This window comes from Bombina bombina, chromosome 2 (assembly GCF_027579735.1).
Source record: "Bombina bombina isolate aBomBom1 chromosome 2, aBomBom1.pri, whole genome shotgun sequence".
Taxonomy (NCBI): Eukaryota; Metazoa; Chordata; class Amphibia; order Anura; family Bombinatoridae; genus Bombina; species Bombina bombina.
Window position 1 is genome coordinate 432,161,700 of NC_069500.1, and position 26,436 is coordinate 432,188,135.

Sequence of the window (26,436 nt, forward strand, 5' to 3'; positions counted from 1 at the left end):
TGCCTCTAGGTCTCCTGGCCCTCAGCAGTCAATACATAGATTTTAGTCCTATGAGCTCTAAGCTTGGGACAATCGCAATGTGCACTACGTGAGTTTAAGTTTTACAGGCTATGGGAACAGTAGGCTTGTTTTAAACTCTCGTTTTAAACCTCCTTGGGGCTTTCTAGCTCTTATAGGGTAGTGTTTTATTTTAGTAATGGCGGCTGCACTTAGGAAGGGTTTGGCGCTATCTGTCTTTTCTCCCTCAAATATTGTTTCAGTTAGTGTTGCGCTATACAATGCTTTAATTTGATTTCCATGCGATCCTCCTTTTTTCTGAAGGGACCCGCAGGCTGCAAATATATCTGAAATGTTTCCTCTCTTTGCGTGTATAAATTAGTCAAAGAGTAATGAGGGCTAAATATTTCAGTTATGCTTTAATAAAGAAGAATGTGTTTTTATATATACACATTACATGTTATCAATTGCTGCAAAGCCAATATTGCAGTATTCATTTTCATGGCGTTTTGTAAAGTTTTTTTTACAATAATCCCTTATGCCTGCACTTTTATTTTCAAGATGTGTTTTTCTCTTGAAAATAGTGTTATCCTAGTTTTTACTGCCCTCAGGTGGCAGTTTTATGTAACATCAGGTTCCACCTTGCTTTTAATTTATAAGGGTGAACTATCTTTTTTTCTTTCATTCTGATACTGCATATTCAGTCTGATATAAATTTCTGTGCAGTCTGGACAGTAATAACTTCAAGATTAGTTATATTCTAATGCTTTTGTTTTCATCTGTATGCCTTTTAGAACTAAGGTTAAGATGATGCTTCTGATTCTCATAGGCTTGAGATTGGATGTTAGGGGTTTATAGCATTTTATTTTTTCCCCTCACTTTCTAAGTAGATATTTTTATAAATTTTATGTCTACTTATTTATCTTTTGTCTTCAGTGTATCTTAAATATATTTTGTTAGGGATTATTATATTTTATATGTTTAATCCTTTTCTGTTCACAGTGTATATGGATTGTGTTATAAGCCTTATGTCTGCTTATATCTATTCTCTGCTGTGCATATTATTATATGTTTTGAGGGATTATTAGCATTTTTTATGACTATTGCTAGTTTTCTACAGTGATAAAGAATAATCATTTTTTATTGATCTTTTAGTTATAATAAGTGATATATAACTTAATGTTCTACTTGTACAGAGGCTTTCCTTCTTGGCTCAGGGGCTCCATGACTCTGTACTAATGTCCGTGACATGTGTGTTCTCCTATCTTGTGTATAGGGGATTCATTCTTTGTTACAGGTTTGTTGTTTTCATGTATCATTCTCATCAGAATGCTATTATATTTATTTCTATATCTGTATTATAGGAATACTTATTTTAATTTCTCTCACATTTAGGCGATATAGTTAGCGTATGTAATAGGGGATGTTTAATGTATAATCCTCTAATTTATTTTCCTGTTTTTATTATAGGAATTTCATATTATATTTCCCCTCATGAATTGAGGAGCTCTTTGATCTTATCTGTACCATTCGTTTTGACACATATCAATTTTGTGTTTCTACATCCTTATTAGGTTATTTTTTAGTTAACCTATTTTGATGAGACTGGAATCTCAGGTGTTGACGTTCTCCTATGGCAGAGTGGGGTTTCTTGTCCATGAATTTTATAATTATACATTATAAATTTTTCTTCTTGATCTCCGTGTTATATTCTCTCTCATACTGAGGTGATTTCTTTCATGTAATTGGCAAGAGTCCATGAGCTAGTGACATATGGGATATACAATCCTACCAGGAGGGGCAAAGTTTCCCAAACTTCAAAATGCCTATAAATACACCCCTCACCACACCCACAATTCAGTTTTACAAACTTTGCCTCCTATGGAGGTGGTGAAGTAAGTTTGTGCTAAGATTTCTACGTTGATATGCGCTTCTCAGCATTGTTGAAGCCTGATTCCTCTCAGAGTACAGCGAATGTCAGAGGGACGTGAAGGGAGTATCACCTATTGAATACAATGATTTCTCTAACAGGGGTCTTTTTCATGGGTTCTCTGTTATCGGTCATAGAGATTCATCTCCTACCTCCCTTTTCAGATCGACAATATACTCTCAATTTACCATTACCTCTACTAATAACTGTTTTAGTACTGGTTTGGCTATCTGCTATATGTGGATGGGTGTCTTTTGGTAAGTATGTTTTCATTACTTAAGACACTCTCAGCTATGGTTTGGCACTTTATGCAATTATATAAAGTTCTAAATATATGTATTGTACTTATATTTGCCATGAGTCAGGTTCATGTATTTCCTTCTGCAGACTGTCAGTTTCATATTTGGGAATATAAACTCTTTCAGAAATTTATTTCTTACCTGGGGTTTAGTCTTTTTTCAATTTGACTACTTTTTTGCAATTGCGGGTGTTAGGCACGCGGGTGCGTCAAATGTTAGACTTTATTGCGTCATTTTTGGCGCAAACATTTTTTGGCACGAAAAAATACGTTTTTGACGCAACTTTGTCATTTCTGGCGTCATACGTGACGCCGAGACCTTTCACACGGCGGCGTCATTAGTGACGCAAGTGTGACATTTCCGGTCATTTTTGGCGCCAAAAAAGGTTACGTTGTGCGTCATATTTGGCGCCAATTTTTTTTCATTATTTCAATACCCCATTGTTGTTTGCCTCCTGCTTTTCTTTTCTATCAAGAGGCCTATGCATTTTTTCCCATTCCTGAAACTGTCATTTAAGGAAATAGATCATTTTGCTTTATATGTTGTTTTTTCTCTTACATTGAGCAAGATGTCCCAATCTGATCCTGCCTCTGAAGTTTCTGATGGAACATTGCTGCCTGACATCGGTTCTACCAAAGCTAAGTGCATTTGTTGTAAAATTGTAGAAATTATTCCACCGAATGTCATTTGTAATAGTTGTCATGATAAACTTTTACATGCAGATAGTGTTTCTATCAGTAATAGTACATTGCCAGTTGCAGTTCCTTCAACTTCTAATGTGCATGATATACCTGTAAATTTTAAAGAATTTGTTTCTGATTCTATTATGAAGGCTTTGTCTGCATTTCCACCTTCTAATAAACGTAAAAGGTCTTTTAAAACTTCTCATTTAGCTGATGAAATTTCAAATGACCAACAACATAATAATTCATCCTCTTCTGATGAGGATCTATCTGAAACAGAAGATCCTTCCTCAGATATTGACACTGACAAATCTACTTATTTATTTAAAATAGAGTATATGCGTTCTTTATTAAAAGAAGTGTTAATTACTTTGGATATTGAGGTAACCAGTCCTATTGACGTTCAGTCTAATAAACGTTTAAATGCTGTTTTTAAACCTCCTGTGGTTTCCCCAGGTGTTTTTCTCATTCCTGAGGCTATTTCTGATATGATTTCTAGGGAATGGAATAAGCCAGGTACTTCCTTTATTCCTTCTTCAAGGTTTAAGAAATTGTATCCTTTACCAGCAAAATCTAGTGCAACATGAATTGGATTTTGACATATCTAGCATTGTTCGCTTACTGCAACATGCTAATCATTTTATTTGTGATGCCATTTTTGATATTATCAAAATTGATGTTAGATCCATGTCTTTAGCTGTATTAGCTAGAAGAGCTTTGTGGCTTAAATCTTGGAATGCTGATATGACATCTAAATCTAGATGATTACCATCTCTATCTTTCCAAGGTAATAATTTATTTGGTTCTCAGTTGGATTCTATTATTTCAACTATCACTGGAGGAAAAGGAGTTTTTTGCCTCAGGATAAAAAACCTAAGGGCAAATCTAAGGCTTCTAACCGTTTTCGTTCCTTTCGTCAGAATAAGGAACAAAAACGCAATCCTCCTCCCAAGGAATCTGCTTCCAGTTGGAAGCCTTCCTCAAATTGGAATAAATCCAAACCATTTAGGAAACCAAAGTTTGCCCCTAAGTCCGCATGAAGGTGCGGCCCTCATTCCAGCTCAGCTGGTAGGGGGCAGATTAAGGTTTTTCAAGGATTTTTGGATAAAATCTGTCCAAAATCATTGGATTCAGAGCATTGTCTCTCAAGGGTATCGAATAGGATTCAGAGTAAGACCTCCAGTGAGAATTTTTTCTCTCTCACGCATCCCTGTAAATCCAGTAAAAGCTCAGGCTTTTCTGAAGTGTGTTTCAGACCTGGAGTCTTCAGGGGTAATCATGCCAGTTCCTCCTCAGGAACAAGTTTTGGGGTTTTATTCAAATCTATTAATTGTACCAAAAAAGAAAATTTGTTCAGACCAGTTCTGGATCTGAAAATTTTGAATCATTATGTAAGAGTACCAACTTTTAAGATGGTGACTATAAGGACTATTCTGCCTTTTGTTCAGCAAGGACATATGCCCACAATAGACTTGCAGGATGCATACCTTCATATTCCGATTCATCCAGAACACTATCAGTTTCTGAGATTCTCTTTTCTAGACAAGCATTACCAATTTGTTGCTCTTCCATTTGGCCTAGCAACAGCTCCAAGAATCTTTTCAAAGGTTCTGGCTGGCCTACTATCTGTAATCAGAGAACAGGGTATTGCGGTGTTTCCTTATTTGGACGATATCTTGTTTATAGCTCAGTCTTTACATACTGCAGAATCTCACACAAATCAACTAGTGTTGTTTCTTCGGAAACATGGTTGGAGGATCAATTCCCCAAAAAGTTTATTGATTCCTCAGACAGGGGTCACCTTTTTAGGCTTCCAGATAGATTCAGTGTCCATGACTCTGTCTCTAGCAGACAAGAGACGTTTAAAATTGGTCGCAGCATGCCGGCTCCTTCAGTCTCAGTCATTCCCTTCAGTGGCTATGTGCATGGAAGTTTTAGGTCTCATGACTGCAGCATCGGACGCAATCCCCTTTGCTCGTTTTCACATGAGACCTCTACAGCTTTGTATGCTGAATCAATGGTGCAGGGATTATACAAAAATATCACAATTAATATCCTTAAATCCCAATGTACGACACTCTCTGACATGGTGGATAGATCACCATCGTTTGGTTCAAGGGGCTTCTTTTGTTCGCCCAACCTGGACTGTGATCACAACAGATGCGAGTCTTTCAGGTTGGGGAGCAGTTGTGGGATCTCTGACAGCACAAGGAGTTTGGAAATCTCAAGAGGCGAGATTACCAATAAATATTTTAGAACTCTATGCAATTCTCAGGGCTCTTCAGTTCTGGCCTCTGCTAAAGAGAGAACCGTTCATTTGTTTTCAGACAGACAATATCACAACTGTGGCTTATGTCAATCATCAGGGTGGGACTCAAGCTATGAAAGAAGTATCTCGGATACTTGCCTGGGCGGAATCCAGCTCCTGTCTAATCTCTGCGGTGCATATCCCAGGCGTAGACAATTGGGAGGCGGATTATCTCAGCCGCCAGACTTTACATCCAGGGGAGTGGTCTCTCCATCCAGATGCGTTTCCTCAGATTGTTCAGATGTGGGGGGCTTCCAAAGATAGATCTCATGGCCTCTCATCTAAACAAGAAACTTCCCAGATACCTGTCCAGGTCCAGGGATGTTCAGGCGGAAGCAGTGGATGCGCTGACACTTCCTTGGTGTTATCAACCTGCTTATATCTTCCCGCCTCTAGTTCTCCTTCCAAGAGTGATCTCCAAAATCATCATCGAACAGTCTTTTGTGTTGCTGGTGGCTCCAGCATGGCCACACAGGTTTTGGTATGCGGATCTGGTGCGGATGTCCAGTTGTCCGCCTTGGCCACTTCGGTTACGGCCGGACCTACTATCTCAAGGTCCATTTTTCCATCAGGATCTCAAATCATTAAATTTGAAGGTGTGGAAATTGAGCGCTTAGTTCTGAGTCATAGAGGTTTCTCTGACTCAGTGATTAATACTATGTTGCAAGCTTGTAAATCTGTCTCTAGGAAGATTTATTATAGAGTTTGGAAGACATATATTTCATGGTGTTCTTCTCATAAATTCTCCTGGCATTCTTTTAGAATTCCTAGAATTTTACAGTTCCTTCAGGATGGTTTGGATAAGGGTTTGTCTGCAAGTTCCTTGAAAGGACAAATCTCAGCTTTTTCTGTTTTATTTCACAGAAAGATTGAAATACTTCCTGATATTCACTGTTTTGTACAGGCTTTAGTTCGTATTAAGCCTGTCATTAAATCAATTTCTCCTCCTTGGAGTCGGAATTTGGTTCTGAAGGCGTTACAGGCTCCTCCATTTGAGCCTATGCATTCTTTGGACATTAAACTACTTTCTTGGAAAGTGTTGTTCCTTTTGGCTATCTCTTCTGCTAGAAGAGTTTCTGAGCTATCTGCTCTTTCTTGTGAGTCTCCTTTTCTGATTTTTCATCAGGATAAGGCAGTTTTGCAGACTTCTTTTCAATTTTTACCTAAGGTTGTGAATTCTAACAAAATTAGTAAAGAAATTGTTGTCCCTTCCTTATGTCCTAATCCTAAGAATTCTTTGGAGAGATCCTTCCATTCTTTGGATGTGGTAAGAGCTTTGAAATATTATGTGGAAGCTACTAAAGATTTCAGGAAGACTTCTAGTCTATTTGTTTTATTTTCTGGTCCTAGGAAAGGTCAGAAGGATTCTGCTAGTTCCTTGGCTTCTTGGTTGAAACTTTTGATTCAACAAGCTTATTTGGAGTCGGGTCAGGCCCCTCCTCAGAGAATTACAGCTCATTCTACTAGATCAGTTTCCACTTTGTAGGCTTTTAAGAATGAAGCTTCAGTTGATCAGATTTGCAAAGCGGCGACTTGGTCCTCTTTGCATACATTTACTAAATTCTACCGTTTTGATGTATTTGCTTCTTCGGAAGCAGTTTTTGGTAGAAAAGTTCTTCAGGCAGCTGTTTCAGTTTGATTCTTCTGCTTTTTTATTTAAGTTTTTTTCTTTCAAAAATGAAAATAAACTTATTTTTTTTGGGTTGTGGATTAATTTTTTTCAGCAAAATATGGCTGTTTTTATTTTTATTCCCTCCCTCTCTAGTGACTCTTGAGTGGAAGACTCCACATCTTGGGTATTGATATCCCATATGTCACTAGCTCATGAACTCTTGCCAATTACATGAAAGAAAACCTAATTTATGTAAGAACTTACCTGATAAATTCATTTCTTTCATATTGGCAAGAGTCCATGAGGCCCACCCTTTTATGGTGGTTATGATTTTTTGTATAAAGCACAATTATTTCCCAATTTCCTTTGTTGATGCTTTCTACTCCTTTCTTTATCACCCCACTGCTTGGCTATTCGTTAAACTGAATTGTGGGTGTGGTGAGGGGTGTATTTATAGGCATTTTGAGGTTTGGGAAACTTTGCCCCTCCTGGTAGGATTGTATATCCCATATGTCACTAGCTCATGGACTCTTGCCAATATGAAACAAATGAATTTCTCAGGTAAGTTCTTACATAAATTATGTTTTTTCTAGTTTCTGGGACATGTATGTTGCCCTATTTTAATTTTCCGGGCTTGTTTAATTCTTCTCATATTGAGGGGTATTTTGCTCATGTCTGTGTCACATGTACAATAATCTTTTATTTTACACTAGTTGTACTGGCTCTACCGCCTGGTAATCGGTAGGTTTGCAGTTTGGTTCCTACTGCAGTTAATTGCACCTTGAATGTGTGCCCGCAAGCTGTTTTATACTATACTTTTTATATAGGGAGTGCTCCTATAGTTTAATAGTTCTTATATCTGATTAAGACCCAGAATGTTCTGGGTTTGAATTCCAGTGGGCCTATTTCTTCTCAGGGGATTGGAGTCCTCTCTGAGCTCTTTCTGAGGTTAATTTTGACATCTCTTTGAGAGATTTCGGTTTTGGTTACTCTCTCAGGATCTCTTGTCCCACTGCGCATGCTTCTTGCGATCATGGGTCCTGTTGCTAGCCTCTCTGGCTAGGGAACAGTTTGGGGTTCCGTAATAGCATAATGCTGCTGAGAGAACACCTTAAGACTCAGAATTCCTGTAAACCTGTGACCATCTCTTGGTGAAACTTTGTATGTTCTCCAAAAATCATTTATGAAGATTATCTGTGCAGACAGATTTTCGCCCGGGAGTAAGTTTTTGTACTTAGTGGGCTCTTCATCTAGAAGTATTCTCGATGTTCCTCCATAGAAATGTTCTCAGGTGATGAGTCCTGGAGTTGGCTTTGATGATGTTTTCGTTTAAAACGCCAAGCTTACTTTTTTGGATCCAGATTGAGAGATCCTCAGACAGCTATGGTCTAGCTTTAGCTGTTCCATAGGACTATGGTTTCCTTTCAAGATTCTCTGCTGGCTCTCTTTCTCGGACATAGTTTGTGTCCTTCTGGAGCATGTTTCAGTGTTTCTTTTGCTTCAGTTTGGCATCGCAGAAGTTGGTTTTGGTTGATTTTTTTCCATAAGTATAGAGTATATACTTTTTCTGCTGTGAATCTCGAGTTTTTTTCTCTAGGAGTCCACTGTGGGTTCCTTGCATTTTGTCCTTTCTTCAGGAGGGCCAGGAGAAAGAATTGTCAGTCAGTACTCTGAAGGGTCAGATTTCTGCATGGTCTATTCTTTTGCACAAATGTATAGCAGATTTACCAGATGTTCAAGCTTTTGTTCAGGCCCTGGTCAGAATCCGGCCTGTGTTTAAACCTGTTGCTCCTCCTTGGAGCCTTAACCTAGTTCTTAAAGTTTTACAGCAGGCTCCGTTTGAGCCAATGCATGTTGTTGATATAAAGTTGTTATCTTGGAAAGTTTTGTTTCTTCTTGCTATTTCTTCTGCTCCTAGAGTTTCTGAGCTTTCTGCTCTGCAGTGTGATTCCCTGTACCTTATTTTTCATGTAGATAAGGCGGTCCTTCGTACTAAATACAGGTTTCTCCCTAAGGTGGTGTCGGATCGAAACATTAATCAGGAAATTGTTGCTCCTTCTTTTTGTCCTAATCCTTTTTCTCATAAGGAACGTCTTTTGCATAACTTGGATGTTGTGTGTGCTCTAAAATTTTATCTACAAGCTACTAAAGATTTTCGGCAATCTTCTGCCCTGTTTGTGGTTTTCTCTGGAAAGGGTAAAGGGTCAGAAGGCCACTTCTACTACTCTTTCCCTCTGGTTAAGAAGTATGATTCATTTGGCTTATGAGACTGCTGGACAGCAGTCACCTGAGAGAATTACGGCTCATTCCACTAGGGCTGTCTCCTCATCTTGGGCTTTCAAAAATGAAGCTTCTGTGGAACAGATTTGTAAAGCGGCAACATGGTCCTCTTTGCATACGTTTTCAAAATTCTACAAAATTTTATACTTTTGCCTCAGCTGAGGCCTCTTTTGGGAGAAAGGTTCTTCAAGCGGTGGTGCCTTCTGTTTAGGTCCTCCTGCCTTGTTCTCCCTCCCTGTTCATTCCGTGTCCTCTAGCTTGGGTATTGGTTCCCACTAGTAATTGGAATGACGTTGTGGACTCTCCATGCCAGAGGAAATAAAAAAAATTATGTTTACCAAATACATTTCTTTCTTTCTGGGCATGGAGAGTCCACGACCCCGCCCTCTTTTTTAATGATAATTTGGCAGATTTTTTTGAGTAAACATCAGGCACCTTTTTCTTCATCCATTTTCCTTCGGCTGAATGACAGGGGATTATGGGGTGCTCTTTGCCTCCTGCTGCTGGCTAGGAGTTAAATATCCCACTAGTAATTGGAATGACGTTGTGGACTCCCCATGCCTGGAAAGAAAGAAATTTATCAGGTAAGCATAAATTTTTATTTTTTTTAATTACCGTTCTCCAGTGACGCCAGGCTTTTTGCACGCAGCACTGGCAGTAGTGGCATGAGGCTTGTTCCTCTCTGATCCTCCTAATAGATAATTAGATCCGTTTTTAGACAAATTATAAAAAAATAAAAGTTGCAGCCAAAATTTAAATGCACATACGTGAATTACATATTTGAAAACAAACATATTTGCAATATACATGTATTACCAAAAACGCTTCTAGTAAAAGTTATCACTGAGAAAGAAGGAGGCGGCACACTTGGTCTTTCAAACACAGAAGTCAGAAGTTTATTCCAGGATTGAAGTCGCTATACAAACATACCAACACAGAAAGCGAAAAAGGGTGTGTGTCCTTACGCGTTTCGTGCAGTGCGGCACTTAATTATAGGAACTGTTTTAGTATTAACATTTTTCTCTGCATGTGCATGTGATGCATAGCTAGATATTTGCAGTGCACCAGAACGTTAAATACTGCAGCTGCTCAGATCAAAAGTGGGGCCTCTATCGTGTCAGCAATTAAGAAATTGAATCATTACCAGATGGCACAAGCACCTAAGGCTCTCTGAGCAAGTGCATGTGACATACTAAAACTTTTAAAACAGCTATAGCTTTTATTAGAAGCATTTTTGCTAATACATGTACATTACAAAAATGTATTAAAAACTGAAATGCATCCATGTGGATTCCAATTTTAGCTGGAATTTCCCTTTAAATACATCTTCACACACTCTCTAGATATATCAAACAAACAACATTCTGTAACCTAGTTTTTCTGAAAAATGCGACAAAATCCCTAAACCAGTTATTGATTTACAACATTTGAAGAAAGTCTAGGTAAGATGTTTTTGGACTCTCGAGGAAGCGTGGGACACAATTTATTTTTTCACAAAAGCAAAAAGTTTAATTTCTTGGCAAATGTGCCCTTAGGGTTATATAAGGTCTGAAACATAGTCTACATTATAATATCCCATTTTTGGAACTAAAACTGTTTTAGAATTAGGGATGGAATTTAAAACTAGAGGCAACTAATTATAAAACATGGCATCAATGGATAATTCAGGCTTGCAAGGAGTGCGAGTTAAAGGCATCAATGTGCCCCTGAAGTCATGACTATACTGGGATATTTCCTTTCTAGTGTCATCATAAGAACAGAGCCATTCACATCTTTTAAAAATGAGTGCCCTCAATGGTAACCACAAATAACTCCAGGGAGACAGTATACATATTTAAAAGGGATACGTGTATAACAATATAAATCAGATATAAAGATTATATATAGGTACAAACGCACACATGGTAAAATATGTTGATACATTGAATCATATCATTGTTTACACTAGTGACACAAACAACTGCAAAGACTCACATGACCAACTGTTATCCGCAAAGCAAGTTCTCTTTGAGCAAGTATATAAATTAGTTTTACCTTATATCTCTATAGTAATTAGCTGCTCTTACCTTGCTTTAATTTCCTGAACATTTTCCTGCCATGTGTACAGGGCTGTCAGCAACTGGCGCCGCCAACAGTACACAGCAGCCACCTTTTCCGCCTCCTGCTCTGCTTGACGTGACTCCGTTTGTTCCTTCCATGTGCACCAGTACCTCTCTGCAAGCCTCCAGTTGTAATGTAGGATGGACTGCAGTGAAAATATAGTAAGTGTGAATATCAGTTAACACATATGCCTGAAAAAGTTGTAGCTATGAAATAATGCTACCCCCCTCCGAACACTGACGACAAACTAAGGACACAGAAGGCCTTTAGCTAAAATAAATTAAAGCCAGATTATTAATTTTGCAGCCAAAATGCTATACAAGTGTTTAACTGTATTCAAAAGATTATGACTAGAAAAGCATGTCTGGTTCAACACCAGTGAGAGAACACCAGGCACATGGAACCAACATCAGTCAAGTGTTTTTTTATTTCTCCGTACACTAGATTTTAGCTTGTCACTTTAAGATTACCCTAATGTACATAGCAGGACTCACCAATCTCTCGGCCAGCCTATTCTCTTTCTGCAGGTTATGTTTTGTCCACCATGTAAGCAGAATTCTCCTTTGCACAGTTTGCCTAAACATAAGAAAAACAGGAGTTGCTTTAAACCCAGATCCTAATGAGGAGTAGATGCTGAACACTTGTTTCTATAAATCATAAACTTGAATAGATGTTAAAATGGCTTTTTAGATGTAACAGATGAAACAAATACTATGACCTTCAATTAGGTACAATAAAGGTGTTTGGCACCCGATACAATATGCCGCACCAAGAAATTAGTAAATATTCTTATGTGCAAGAATGTCACACGTCATCACTTCTAGGCACAGCTAATATAATAACACTTTTTATATTGCACATTTCTGGCAATAAAAAAAAAGAAGAAATAATAATAAGAATAATATATATATATATTTTAGGGTTGGGCGATATGGGTGCCAGGGTGCCAGGAATCCGACTGAGACGAGAAGTGCAAAAATAATCACACCTTTATTAATAGCAAAAAAATAATAAAAAGTCCACAAGTCAAATAACAAGCCAGGAATCAAAACCAGAGCTGGTAGTTAGACGAGCCGAGTCAGGAGCCAAAGCAAAAAGTCAGACGAGCCGGAATCAGGGACAAGGAAAACAGCAGAGTCAGGAACAAGCCAGGGATTAGGAACCAGGAAGGACGTCAGGCAGCCAGGTAATACACAAGAACTCTCACAAACAGGTCTGAAACAACGCAAAGGCAAAGCATACTGAACAGAGGCCCTTTAAATAATAAGTGATGACATCACAATTCTGAGACTGCATCCTGTCTCACATGGATGATGCACACCAGTCTGGTAATAAAAGGAAGTGCAGGAATTGAGCAGCATCCCCCACAATGCACCATAGTCAGGAAGAGAGGTGAGTAAAATGGCTGCCAGCAGCACATGGCAAACACAACAGGGAAAAAACCCTGACAGTACCCTCCCCTCAATGACCCCTCCCCCACGGGAGGACAAAAGGCTTATTGGGGAAACGGGCATGGAAGACACGGAGGAGGGCGGGAGCATGAACATCAGAGGAGGGAACCCAAGAACGCTCCTCCAGACCGTAGCCCCTCCAGTGAACCAAATACCCCTGAACATACGAGAGTCAATAATGCTGCTGACCTCATACTCCTCATGGTTGTCAACAAAGATAAGACGGGTACGAGGCAACACAGTGGTAAACCGATTACAAACCAATGGTTTCAAAAGGGAGAAATGAAAAACATTGGAGATGCGCATAGCAGGAGGAAGGTCAAGAGCGTAGGCCACAGGATTAACCCGTCTGAGTATTCGAAAAGGACCAACATAACGGGGAGCCAATTTATTGGAAGGCACACAAAGGTTCAAGTTGCGGGAGGACAGCCAAACTCTCTCACCAACCTGATAGGAAGGTGCGGGCAGACGCCTACGATCAGCCTGGAACTTTTGGCGCTGCATAGAACGATGAAGACAATACTGAATCTGCACCCACATGGAACGGAGTTGCCGGAGATGCTCCTCCAAAGCCGGAATACCCTGAGACATGAATGAATCGGGCAACAAGAATGGTTGAAACCAATAATTCTCCATGAACGGGGATATCTTGGAGGAAGCATTAATAGCACTATTACGAGCAAACTCTGCCCAAGGTAAAAGTTCAGACCAATTATTGTGGTGATCTGAGACATAGCAACAAGGAACTGTTCCAGAACTTGATTAAACGGTTCCGCAGCCCCATTGGATTGAGGGCGATATGCTGAGGAGAAGGAAAGCTGGATCCCCATTTGGGCACAAAAGGAACGCCAAAATCTGGAGACAAACTGGCTACCCCGGTCCGACACTATCTCCTTGGGTAACCCATGTAAACGGAAGACCTCCCAGCAAAAATTGAAGCAAGCTCCTGAGCGGTAGGCAGCTTCATCAAGGGAATGCAATGTGACATTTCAGAAAAAAACGGTCAACCACCATAAGGATAACAGTATTGCCATTGGAAACAGGGAGCTCGACAATGAAGTCCATGGAAAGATGTGTCCAAGGACGCTCACCATTAGCAATAGGTTGAAGAAGACCCACAGGAAGACGTTGAGGAGTCTTATTCTGTGCACAAACTGAGCAGGAGGCAACATACGCAGCAACATCAGAACGAAGACCTGGCCACCAGAATTGTTGAGTGACAGATCAAATCATTTGGTTCTTGCCTGGGTGACCTGCGGCTTTAGGATAGTGGTAAGTGTGCAAAAGTTTAGTTCGAAGATTCTCAGGAACAAAACACTTACCACTAGGTTTCTCAGGCGGTGCATTGATTTGTGCACCCAGGATCTCCTCTCCCAAGGGAGAAGTCAAATTAGTACGTATGGTAGCAAAAATATGGTCAGGAGGTATAACAGGAGTAGGTACAGACTCCTCCTTGGACAGAGGCGAAAACTGTCGAGAGATGGCATCAGCCCTAACATTCTTACTACCAGGCAGGTAGGAAACCACATAATTAAACAGAGAAAAAAATAGCGCCCATCTGGCCTGTCAGGGCGACAAACGTTTTGCTTCAGATAGATAAGTTAAATTCTTGTGGTCAGTAAGAATGAGCACTGGCACGCTAGTACCCTTGAGAAGATGCCTCCATTCCTTAAGTGCCAAAATTATGGCCAGTAATTCCCTGTCGCCAATTTCATAATTGCACTCCACTGGAGACAATTTCTTAGAGAAGAAACCACACGGATGCAAGGAACCGTCAGGTGTAGGACGTTGAGACAAGAGGGCACCTACTCCAGTCTCAGACGCATCGACCTCAAGAAAGAAAGGCAGGACAGGGTTAGGATGAGCCAGAACTGGAGCGGCAGCAAAGGCAGTCTTAAGACTATCAAAGGCCTTAATAGCAGTAGGTGACCAATGGAGTGGATCATTCTCTTTACGGGTCATGTCTGTGATAGGTTTGACCAAGGAAGAAAAGTTTTTAATAAACTTTCTATAGTAATTGGCGAACCCCAAAAAACGTTGAATAGACCGAAGACCAACTGGGCGAGGCCACTGCAGAACTGCAGATAACTTGTCAGGATCCATGGAGAACCCTGCAACGGAGATAACATAACCTAGGAAGGTTACTTGAGTCTCATGGAACTCACATTTCTCGAGTTTACAAAACAGGCCGTTCTCACGTAGTCTCTGAAGAACCCGTGTAACATCAGAACGATGAGCCTCAAGTGTGGGTGAGTGTATGAGGATGTCGTCGAAGTACACCACAACACACTGTTGCAACATATCTCGTAGGACATCATTAATAAATTCCTGAAAAACAGCAGGAGCATTACATAGGCCAAAGGGCATTACAAGATACTCATAATGCCCGCTCCTGATGTTAAATGCTGTTTTCCATTCGTGACCCTCCTTAATCCTAACGAGATTGTACGCTCCTCTCAAATCAAGTTTAGAAAAGACCGTAGCTCCCTTGAGGCGGTCAAAGAGTTCAGTAATAAGCGAAATAGGGTAAGCATTCTTAATTGTAAGATGATTAAGACCCCTATAATCGATAGATGGTCTTAAAGTGAAGGTCAATTTTCATCAATGAGTGCCCGGTTTTTAAAAATACTTTTAAAAACAGGGGCACTTTCATTGATGAAAATTAACATTGCACTGGATTTTAAGAAATACTTACCTTTTACTCCTGCAAAACCGGATCGCCGATCTCAGCCTAAGTTCCTCTGTAGTGACGTCAGAAATGACGAAAACCGGCTTCCTCCAATCATGGCTTGCACCCCAGAGCGTCCAGCTCGTGATGCCTGGCTGTGATTGGAGGAAGCCAGTTTCGTCATTGCTGTGGTCTACAGCAGGAAGAAGAAGGAGGGGGATCGTTGATCCGGCTTTGCAGAAGTAAAAGGTAAGTATTTCTTCAAATCCATTGCTATGTTAATTTTCATCAATGAAAGTGCCCCTGTTTTTAAAAGTATTTTTAAAAACCGAGCACTCATTGATGAAAATTGACCTTCACTTTAACTCGCCACCCTTTTTCTTCACAAAGCCTCTGCAGGAGAGCAGGATTTGCGGATGATCCCCCGCGACAGAGCATCGGCAACATACTCCTCCATAGCACAATTCTCTGCAACAGACAGAGGGTACACCCGGCCCCGAGGAGGAATGGCTCCGGGTTGCAGGTCTATGGCACAATCGTAAGACCGGTGAGGAGGCAACGTACCGGCACTAACCTTGTCAAACACGTCTAGGAACTCTCAGTACTCCTCTGGCAATTGAGAAACCGAAGAAGTGCACAAGACTTTAACTGGTTTCCGAAGACAAGTGGAAATACATTGCGGGGACCACGACAAAATTTCAGACCTGCGCCAGTCGAGACTGGGATTGTGCTTTTGGAGCCAGGGATAACCCAGAACAACCGGAAAATGCGGAGAGTTTATCACCTGGAACTAGAGGGTTTCAATATGGAGAGCCCCAACAGCCATGGAGAACGGAGCAGTTTCGTGAGTAACGAGTGCGGGCTTGAAGGGGCCTGCCATCAATGGCCTCAATAGCAAGCGGAACGGACAGAGGCAAAACAGGAATGGAGTGCTTTGATACAAAAGCACTGTCAATGAAATAGCCCGCAGCACCGGAGTAAACAAGAGCCTGAGTGACTATGGAGGAGTCCACCCAGGAAAGGACAACCGTGACCAAAGGTTTCTCCTTAAGCGGTTCTGGGACGAGGATAAACCACCCAAGGTCTGCCCCCGACAGGACCTTAGGTGTGAGCATTTCCCGGCCGTGTAGGACAAGACTTCAAAAGGTGGCCCTGTAACCCACAATAGAGGCAGAGCCCCTCCCTCCTCCTAAAGGCCCTCTCTGCCGCAGAGACGCGTGAATCCCAGCTGCATCGGCTCAGCAGTACCTGGTGACTCGGGACCAGGAGGCATGCGAGGAGAGGGAGGCATGGGTGGGAACGAACACGTAGGAGACAACGGAACAGGAGGCTTCCGCAAGCGCTCCTTGAAAGAGGGCCACTCTCTGAGTCTGATGTCAATTAGGATCAAAAAAAGACACCAATACCTAGAGATCCTCTGGTAAATCTCTGGCAGCAACTTCAGCTTTAATCGCATCAGAGAGCCCATGAAAGAAGGCGGCAACAAGGGCTTCATTGTTCCAACCTACCTCTGCGGCAAGCGTACGGAACAAAATAGCATACTGAGCAACAGATCTTGTACCTTGCTGAATGGACATGAGTCGTTTAGCAGCAGAGGAGGAGCGAGCCGGAACATCAAATGCTCCTGGTAGGCATAGGTGCAGCAGCGGAAACAGGAGCAGCCATAACTTGCGGGACACTTTGGTCCAAATGTGCAGTGCGAGTCAGCAGGGTTTGCAGGGCTAGTGCAAATTGATCCAAGCGGTGAACCTGTACATCCATCTTGGAACTGATGGCAGGTAAAGGTGGATTATTAGCACCATCAGGATTCATGGCCTTTGCGTAATGTCAGGGTGCCAGGAATCCGACTGAGACGAGAAGTGCAAAAATAATCACACCTTTATTAATAGCAAAAAATAATAAAAAGTCCACAAATCAAATAACAAGCCAGGAATCAAAACCAAAGCGAAAAGTCAGATGAGCCAGGAACAAGCCAGGGATCAGGAACCAGGAAGGACGACAGGCAGCCATGAAATACACAGGAACTCTCACAAACAGGTCTGAGACAACGCAAAGGCAAAGCATACTGAACAGAGGCCCTTTAAATAATAAGTGATGACATCACAATTCTGAGACTGCATCCTGTCTCACATGGATGATGCACACCAGTCTGGTAATAAAAGGAAGTGCAGGAATTGAGCAGCATCCCCCACACTGCACCATAGTCAGGAAGAGAGGTGAGTAAAATGGCTGCCAGCAGCACATAGCAAACACAACAGGGAAAAAACTCTGACAAATGGGCAAAAATCTAAATCGCGATTTTCGACCCAAAAAAAACGCGGTTTGCGGTTTTAATCACGATTTCATAAAAAAAATGACTAAAACACCGTAATTTTCTAAACAAGCTGTGGGGAGAGAGGGAGGGGGGAGAGAGGCTCTGTGGAAGTGAAAGCAGTCTGAATAACTTGCTGCATATACTTGTTCCTGGAGATTTATTCAATAAAATAATTCCTACATTACATATATAATGTAAGTATGTAAAGCATTAGCCATTAAACTTTTTTTACTTACTGTGTAGATATATGAAAATAAAAAACAAAATTTATGCTTTTGCGATGTACCGAGTCCACGGTTTCATCCTTACTTGTGGGATATTATCCTTCCTAACAGGAAGTGGCAAAGAGGGCACCACAGCAGAGCTGTCTATATAGCTCCCCCCTTAACTCCACCCCCCAGTCATTCCGAAGGCCAAGTAAGAAAAAGGAGAAACTATAAGGTGCAGAGGTGACTGAAGTTTTCAATAAAAAATACTATCTGTCTTGAATAGACAGGGCGGGACGTGGACTCGGTACATCACAAAAGAAAGAAATTTATCAGGTAAGCATAAATTTTGTTTTCTTTTGCAAGATGTACCGAGTCCACGGTTTCATCCTTACTTGTGGGATACCAATACCAAAGCTTTAGGACACGGATGAAGGGAGGGACAAGACAGGAACCTAAACGGAAGGCACCACTGCTTGCAGAACCTGTCTCCCAAAAATAGCCTCTGAAGAAGCAAAAGTATCAAATTTGTAAAATTTGGAAAAGGTATGAAGCGAAGACCAAGTCGCAGCCTTACAAATCTGTTCAACAGAAGCATCATTTTTAAAAGCCCATGTGGAAGCCACCGCTCTAGTAGAGTGAGCAGTAATTCTTTCAGGAGGCTGCTGTCCAGCAGTCTCGTAAGCCAAACGGATGATGCTTTTCAGCCAAAAGGAAAGGGAGGTAGCCGTAGCCTTTTGACCCCTATGTTTTCCAGAATAGACAACAAACAAAGAAGATGTTTGACGAAAATCTTTGGTTGCCTGCAAATAGAACTTCAAAGCACGAACCACGTCCAAGTTGTGCAATAAACGTTCCTTCTTAGAAGAAGGATTAGGACACATAGAAGGAACAACAATCTCCTGATTGATATTCCTGTTAGTAACAACCTTAGGGAGGAACCCAGGTTTGGTACGCAAAACAAACTTATCAGCATGGAAAACAAGATAAGGCAAGTCCCATTGTAATGCAGATAGTTCAGAAACTCTTTGAGCTGAAGAGATAACAACTAGAAACAGAACTTTCCAAGATAGAAGCTTAATATCTATGGAATGCATGGGTTCAAACGGAACCCCCTGAAGAACTTTAAGAACTAAATTTAGACTCCATGGCGGAGCAACAGGTTTAAACACAGGCTTGATTCTAACTAAAGCCTGACAAAAAGCCCAAACGTCTGGGACATCTGCCAGACGCTAGTGCAATAGAATAGACAAAGCAGATATCTGTCCTTTTAAGGAACTAGCTGACAATCCTTTCTCCAATTCTTCTTAAAGAAAGGACAAAATCCTAGGAATCCTGATTTTACTCCATGAGTAGCCTTTGGATTCGCACCAAAAAAGATATTTACGCCATATGTTATGATAGATTTTCCTGGTGACAGGCTTTCGAGCCTGAATCAAGGTATCTATGAACGACTCAAAAAAAACCCGCTTTGATAAAATCAAGCGTTCAATCTCCAAGCAGTCAGTTGCAGAGAAATTAGATTTGGATGCTTGAACGGACCTTGAATCAGAAGGTCCTGTCTTAGTGGCAGAGTCCATGGTGGCAGAGATGTCATGTCCACCAGGTCTGCATACCAAGTCCTGCGTGGCCACGCAGGTGCTATCAAAATCACCAAAGCTCTCTCCTGTTTGATTCTGGCAATCAGATGTGGAAGGAGAGGAAAAGGTGGAAACATATAAGCCAGGTTGAACGACCAGGGTACTGCTAGATCATCTATCAGTACTCCCTGAGGATCCCTTGACCTGGATCCGTAATGAGGAAGTTTGGCGTTCTGACGAGACGCCATCAGATCCAATTCTGGTGTGCCCCATAGCTGAACCAGTTGAGCAAACACCTCCGGATGGAGCTCCCACTCCCCCGGATGAAAAGTCTGACGACTTAGAAAATCTGCCTCCCAGTTCTCTACCCCTGGGATATAGATCGCTGATAGATGGCAAGAGTGAGTCTCTGCCCATCGGATTATCCTGGAAACTTCTATCATCGCTAAGGAACTCCTTGTTCCCCCCTGATGACTGATATAAGCTACAGTCGTGATGTTGTCCGACTGAAATCTGATGAATCCGGCCGAAACCAGCTGAGGCCACGTCTGAAGAGCATTGAATATCGCTCTTAATTCCAGAATATTTATCGGTAGGAGGGCCTCCTCCTGAGTCCACAAACCCTGTGCTGTCAGGGAATTCCAGACTGCACCCCAGCCCAATAGGCTGGCGTCCGTCGTCACTATGACCCACGCTGGCCTGCGGAAACACATTCCCTTGGAAAGATGATCCTGTGACAACCACCAAAGAAGAGAGTCTCTGGTCTCTTGGTCCAGATTTATCTGAGGAGATAAATTTGCATAATCCCCATTCAACTGATTGAGCATGCATAGTTGCAGTGGTCTGAAATGTAAGCGAGCATATGGAACTACTTCCATCGCCGCTACCATTAAACCGACTACCTCCATACACTGAGCCACTGACGGCCGAGGAATGGAATGAAGAGCTCGGCAGGTGGTCAAAATCTTTGATTTCCTGACCTCCGTCAGAAATATTTTCATGTACACCGAGTCTATCACAGAGTCCCTAGAAATGAAACTCTTGTGAGAGGGAAAAGAGAACTCTTTTTTACGTTCACCTTCCACCCATGAGATCTTAGAAAGGCCAACACTAAGTCCGTGTGAGACTTGGCTAGTTGGAAAGTCGACGCTTGAATTAGGATGTCGTCTAGATAAGGCGCCACTGCTATGCCCCGCGGCCTTAGGACCGCCCCTCAAATCAAAAGGAAGCTGCAGTGGTTACAGGAACAATGCACGCTATAGGCTGGAGAAGAAAACCCTTGCTTGAAGATAAAATAAAAACAGTTTATCACCTCTTTCACTTTACCCTTCCTGCTTAGAGACGGCAAAGAGAATGACTGGGGGGTGGAGTTAAGGGGGAGCTATATAGACAGCTCTGCTGTGGTGCTCTCTTTGCCACTTCCTGTTAGGAAGGATAATATTCCACAAGTAAGGATGAAACCGTGGACTTGGTACATCTTGCAAAAGAAACAAATATTTTATTGGATAAATCTCCAGGTATAAGTATATGCCAGGGCAGTGCTACATCTGTTATTCAGACTGCTTTCATTTCCACTGAGCCTCCCTCTCCCTGGAGCTTGTTTACTTTATTTATAACCCTACAGACAGTGGCAGTGCAGTCAGATCGCTGCCTTATCCAGCCCGTAGTGCAAGTTTCTTACTTGCTTGCCTCCAGCTCGCCTGAGTGAGCAACCCACCCCACCTTGAACACGTCTCCACTCTGCTATGCCCCGCAGTGCTGCCTCTTCTAACTGCTGTGTGTGCACGGCTCCTCTGCCTAGCTATATGCTAGGCCAGAACATGTCACTCAGTTACCGGTGGTCCGGGACCGGCTCCTTCCATTGTCTTAACTCGGCACGATCGTCGTGACGTGATGTCCCCCCAGGCCCCGCCCCCCATAAAAACCACATACTCTCGCGGTTTTTAAATTGCGTCGGTTAATCGTGGTTTAAAACCACATATGCAGTGAATCACCCAGATATATATATATATATATATATACATACACATATACATATACATACATACATACATACATACATACACACACACACACACACACATATATACACACACACACATATATATACATATATACACACACACACACACATATATATATATGTACACACACACATATATATACATATATACACATACACATACATACACACACACAAACTAGTGAAATAATTAGGTTCCAAACACTATGACTGACCCAGTTTACTCAAACAGATCTATCATGTATATTTGGACTGTTAAAAGGAATGACTGGAAGATGTCAGAAATTACTACTGCCAAAGAAGTATTCACCATATGTGAGTCTGCTTCTAAGGCTGCAGTTTAAAGATACAAAAATATAATTAAAACTGATATGAGTAACTTTTTAGCTAGTAGGGAGATGCTTAACATGACAGAAATCTAAAAAATATATTAATGCAGGGTTTAACAAACCCAGGCACCAGGAAGCCACTGGAGCCTTAAATTTAGGCCCTGGATTAGAGTCCCAAGACACCCACGGGTGCCCTCCCTCCCTGGCTGCTACCAGCCATACCTAAATTTCAACTCGGTGTGGCTGGATTTTTTCTAGGCCTCATAACTATGAAATGCAAAGCCAATTTTTATGCAAGACATTGTATGGCATCTCAAATCCTTCTGGCAGCACAGTATGTTTTAGGAAGTGTAGGTCATACAGTGGTGTTGTAAGACACAAACTATAGACAACAAAACTGATATTTAGACAAGCAGGACCAGCACTCACTTAATCCTTAATTTTTCCAATGATTCGAGTTGGTGCACACCAGGGGGACTTCTCTAACCAAAGTCCAATGACAAGTATAATGAAACAACACACCGGTGGCACTCAAAAAATGGCAACAGTGCCTTTATTACAGAGCAACTTTTCGGGGCTTGATAAAGGGGCAGGAGCCCCGAAACGTTGCTCTGTAATAAAGGCACTGTTGCCATTTTTTGAGTGCCACCGGTGTGTTGTTTCATTATAGACAACAACACCTCATGAACTATATCCAATAGACAGAGGGAAAGAGGACAGAGGGGAACCTCGGTGCACAACTTGTGGGACTGTCCCGTTATACAAGGTTTTTGGTCAGCTAAAATTGTAGTAATATAAATAAAGTCACTTTTTGGGAAATAACCCTAGAATTTTCTGTTAAGCGGGCAATTAAAACTACCCTTCATGTAAAGGAAATGGTTCATTTGTGCCAAACGTCTTATTCCTGGTTACTGGAAGAAAAAACCTGGATCCTCATTATCAGAATGGATTAACTGCAATACATTTTTTTTTTCTATTCTTAGTCGTGCTAACCCAGTTATTATTTAAATCCATATCCTGATCTGATTTGATGCTGGGAGATGACAAGGCGTTTAGCATGATTTTATGGCACTCTATCAATATTTGTTCAAATACGGAGGTCTCCTAATGCATTTTGGACTTTCTTTTTATAAGCACAAACTTATATTTGCTGGAGCAGAATATCTGACTTGTGACAACACCTCTCTTATATAAACCAAAATATATTCACCTTATTTATTGAATATGTTTATCTTGATGCCTAACAAGTGATTTCTGCATGACACTTTTATAATTACCCTATAGTAAGGAATTATTAAGGCAGTGCAGCACAGGTAACACATATTAACTGATGTTTCTATTTATTACATCTGTTTAAAAAAAGGTCAGCAAGAGCAACATTTCAGTAGTCTGGTACATTATCAGTAAATTGTTGCCATTGTTTTTAAATGGATTTAAAAGGGACAGTAAAGTCAAAAATGTATTTCATGATTCATATAGAGCCATGCAATGTTAAACAATGTTTAATTTTTATTATCTTATTCGTTTCATTCTCTTTTGCTGTCCCAGGTAGGCTCAGGGGCAGCTATGCACTACTGGGAGCTAGCAGGTGATTGGCGACTGTACATATATGTCTTGTCATTGGCTCACCAGATGGGCTCAGCTAGCTCCCAGTAGTGCACTGCTGCTCATTCAACAAATCATACAAATTTGATAATAGAAGTAAATTGGAAAGGGGTCTAAAATTGTATGCTTTATCTGAATGACGAAAGGTAAATGTTTGTATTCCATGCTCCTTATAATATTATTATTAATATAATTAATAATAAACAATGCGTTTTAAAATATTCAGTTCATATTTGCTTTACCTATGCTGCTGCACTGGCTTAAAGGGACATGAAACCCAATTTTTTTTCTTTCATGATTCAGATAGAGAATACAATTTTAAACAACTTTCAAATTTACTTCTATTATCTAATTTGTTTACTTAACTTGGTATCATTTGTTGTAGGAGTAGCAATGCACTAATGGTTTCTAACTGAACACATGGGTGAGCCAATCACAATCAATATATATATATGCAACCACCAATCAACAGCTAGAACCTAGGTTCTCTGCTGCTCCTAAGCTTGCCTAGATAAACCTTTCAGCAAAGGATAACAAGAGAAGGAAGCAAATTAAATAATAGATGTACATTGGAAAGTTGTTTAAAAATGTATTCTCTATCTGAATCATGAAAGAAAAAAATTGGGTTTCATGTCCCTTTAATGATCCCTTACTATAGGAAAATGATAAAAACATAATTTATGCTTACCTGATAAATTCCTTTCTTCTGTAGTGTGATCAGTCCACAGGTCATCATTACTTCTGGGATATTACTCCTCCCCAACAGGAAGTGCAAGAGGATTCACCCAGCAGAGCTGCATATAGCTCCTCCCCTCTACGTCACTCCCAGTCATTCGACCAAGGACCAACGAGAAAGGAAAAGCCAAGGGTGAAGTGGTGACTGGAGTATAAATTAAAAAATATTTACCTGCCTTAAAAACAGGGCGGGCCGTGGACTGATCACACTACAGAAGGAATTTATCAGGTAAGCATAAATTATGTTTTCTTCTGTTAAGTGTGATCAGTCCACGGGTCATCATTACTTCTGGGATACCAATACCAAAGCAAAAGTACACGGATGACGGGAGGGATAGGCAGGCTCTTTATACAGAAGGAACCACTGCCTGAAGAACCTTTCTCCCAAAAATAGCCTCCGATGAAGCAAAAGTGTCAAATTTGTAAAATTTGGAAAAAGTATGAAGCGAAGACCAAGTTGCAGCCTTGCAAATCTGTTCAACAGAGGCCTCATTCTTGAAGGCCCAAGTGGAAGCCACAGCTCTAGTAGAATGAGCTGTAATTCTTTCAGGAGGCTGCTGTCCAGCAGTCTCATAAGCTAAACGAATTATGCTACGAAGCCAAAAAGAAAGAGAGGTAGCGGAAGCTTTTTGACCTCTCCTCTGCCCAGAGTAAATGACAAACAGAGAAGACGTTTGTCGAAATTCCTTAGTTGCCTGTAAGTAAAATTTTAGAGCACGGACTACATCCAGGTTGTGCAGTAGACGTTCCTTCTTTGAAGAAGGATTTGGGCATAAAGAAGGAACAACAATCTCTTGATTGATATTCCTGTTAGTAACTACCTTAGGTAAGAACCCAGGTTTAGTACGCAGGACTACCTTATCCGAATGAAAAATCAAATAAGGAGAATCACAATGTAAGGCTGATAATTCAGAGACTCTTCGAGCCGAGGAAATAGCCATTAAAAATAGAACTTTCCAAGATAACAACTTTATATCAATGGAATGAAGGGGTTCAAACGGAACGCCCTGTAAAACATTAAGAACAAGGTTTAAACTCCATGGTGGAGCAACAGTTTTAAACACAGGCTTAATCCTGGCCAAAGCCTGACAAAAAGCCTGGACGTCAGGAACTTCTGACAGACGTTTGTGTAACAGAATGGACAGAGCTGAGATCTGTCCCTTTAATGAACTAGCAGATAAACCCTTTTCTAAACCTTCTTGTAGAAAAGACAATATCCTAGGAATCCTAACCTTACTCCAAGAGTAACCTTTGGATTCACACCAATATAGGTATTTACGCCATATCTTATGGTAAATCTTTCTGGTAACAGGTTTCCTAGCCTGTATTAAGGTATCAATAACTGACTCAGAAAACCCACGTCTTGATAAAATCAAGCGTTCAATTTCCAAGCAGTCAGCTTCAGAGAAGTTAGATTTTGATGTTTGAAGGGACCCTGTATATATTTGATGCGTAGTAAAAGCGCCAAAAAACGGCCCCTCCCCCTCACACACAGCAGTGAGGGAGAGCAGAAACTGTCAGAAAAACAGATTAAGCAACTGCCAAGTGGAAAAATAGTGCCCAAACATTTATTCACTCAGTACCTCAGCAAATGAAAACGATTTTACATTCCAGCAAAAACGTTAAACATAATCTCTAGTTATTAAACAGCTTTATGTATTTCATACAGTGTAATTCTAGTGAAGTACCATTCCCCAGAATACTGAAGTGTAAAGTATACATACATGACATTATATCGGTATGGCAGGATTTTCTCATCAATTCCATTGTCAGAAAATAAAAACTGCTACATACCTCTATGCAGATTCATCTGCCCGCTGTCCCCTGATCTGAAGTTTACCTCTCCTCAGATGGCCGAGAAACAGCAATATGATCTTAACTACTCCGGCTAAAATCATAACAAAAACTCTGGTAGATTCTTCTTCAAACTCTGCCAGAGAAATAATAACACACTCCGGTGCTATTTTAAAATAACAAACTTTTGATTGAAGATATAAAACTAAGTATAATCACCATAGTCCTCTCACACATCCTATCTAGTCGTTGGGTGCAAGAGAATGACTGGGAGTGACGTAGAGGGGAGGAGCTATATGCAGCTCTGCTGGGTGAATCCTCTTGCACTTCCTGTTGGGGAGGAGTAATATCCCAGAAGTAATGATGACCCGTGGACTGATCACACTTAACAGAAGAAAGTGTCTTGAGAGTCACACAGGAATTATTTGTTTGACACAGTCATTTATGACGGACTACAGCTTTATGGATTACAAATGTTATTTTCTTAGTAACTATAATAGTCTTGTGTGCTGTTTTCTTGTT

General features: G+C 40.9%; 1 protein-coding gene across 2 annotated transcripts in view; it reads right to left on the reverse strand.

Annotated features, from left to right (window-relative positions):
* SFI1 (SFI1 centrin binding protein) overlaps positions 1-26,436 on the reverse strand; it is a 146,190-nt gene that overhangs the window by 64,716 nt on the left and 55,038 nt on the right. For both annotated transcript variants that reach the window (XM_053702014.1, XM_053702013.1), the window contains exons 15-17: positions 11,704-11,785; positions 11,176-11,354; positions 9,725-9,800 (exon numbers count right to left, since the gene is read on the reverse strand). In XM_053702014.1, coding sequence (XP_053557989.1) covers positions 9,725-9,800; positions 11,176-11,354; positions 11,704-11,785 — 337 coding nt within the window. The remainder of the gene's footprint in view (positions 1-9,724; positions 9,801-11,175; positions 11,355-11,703; positions 11,786-26,436) is intronic.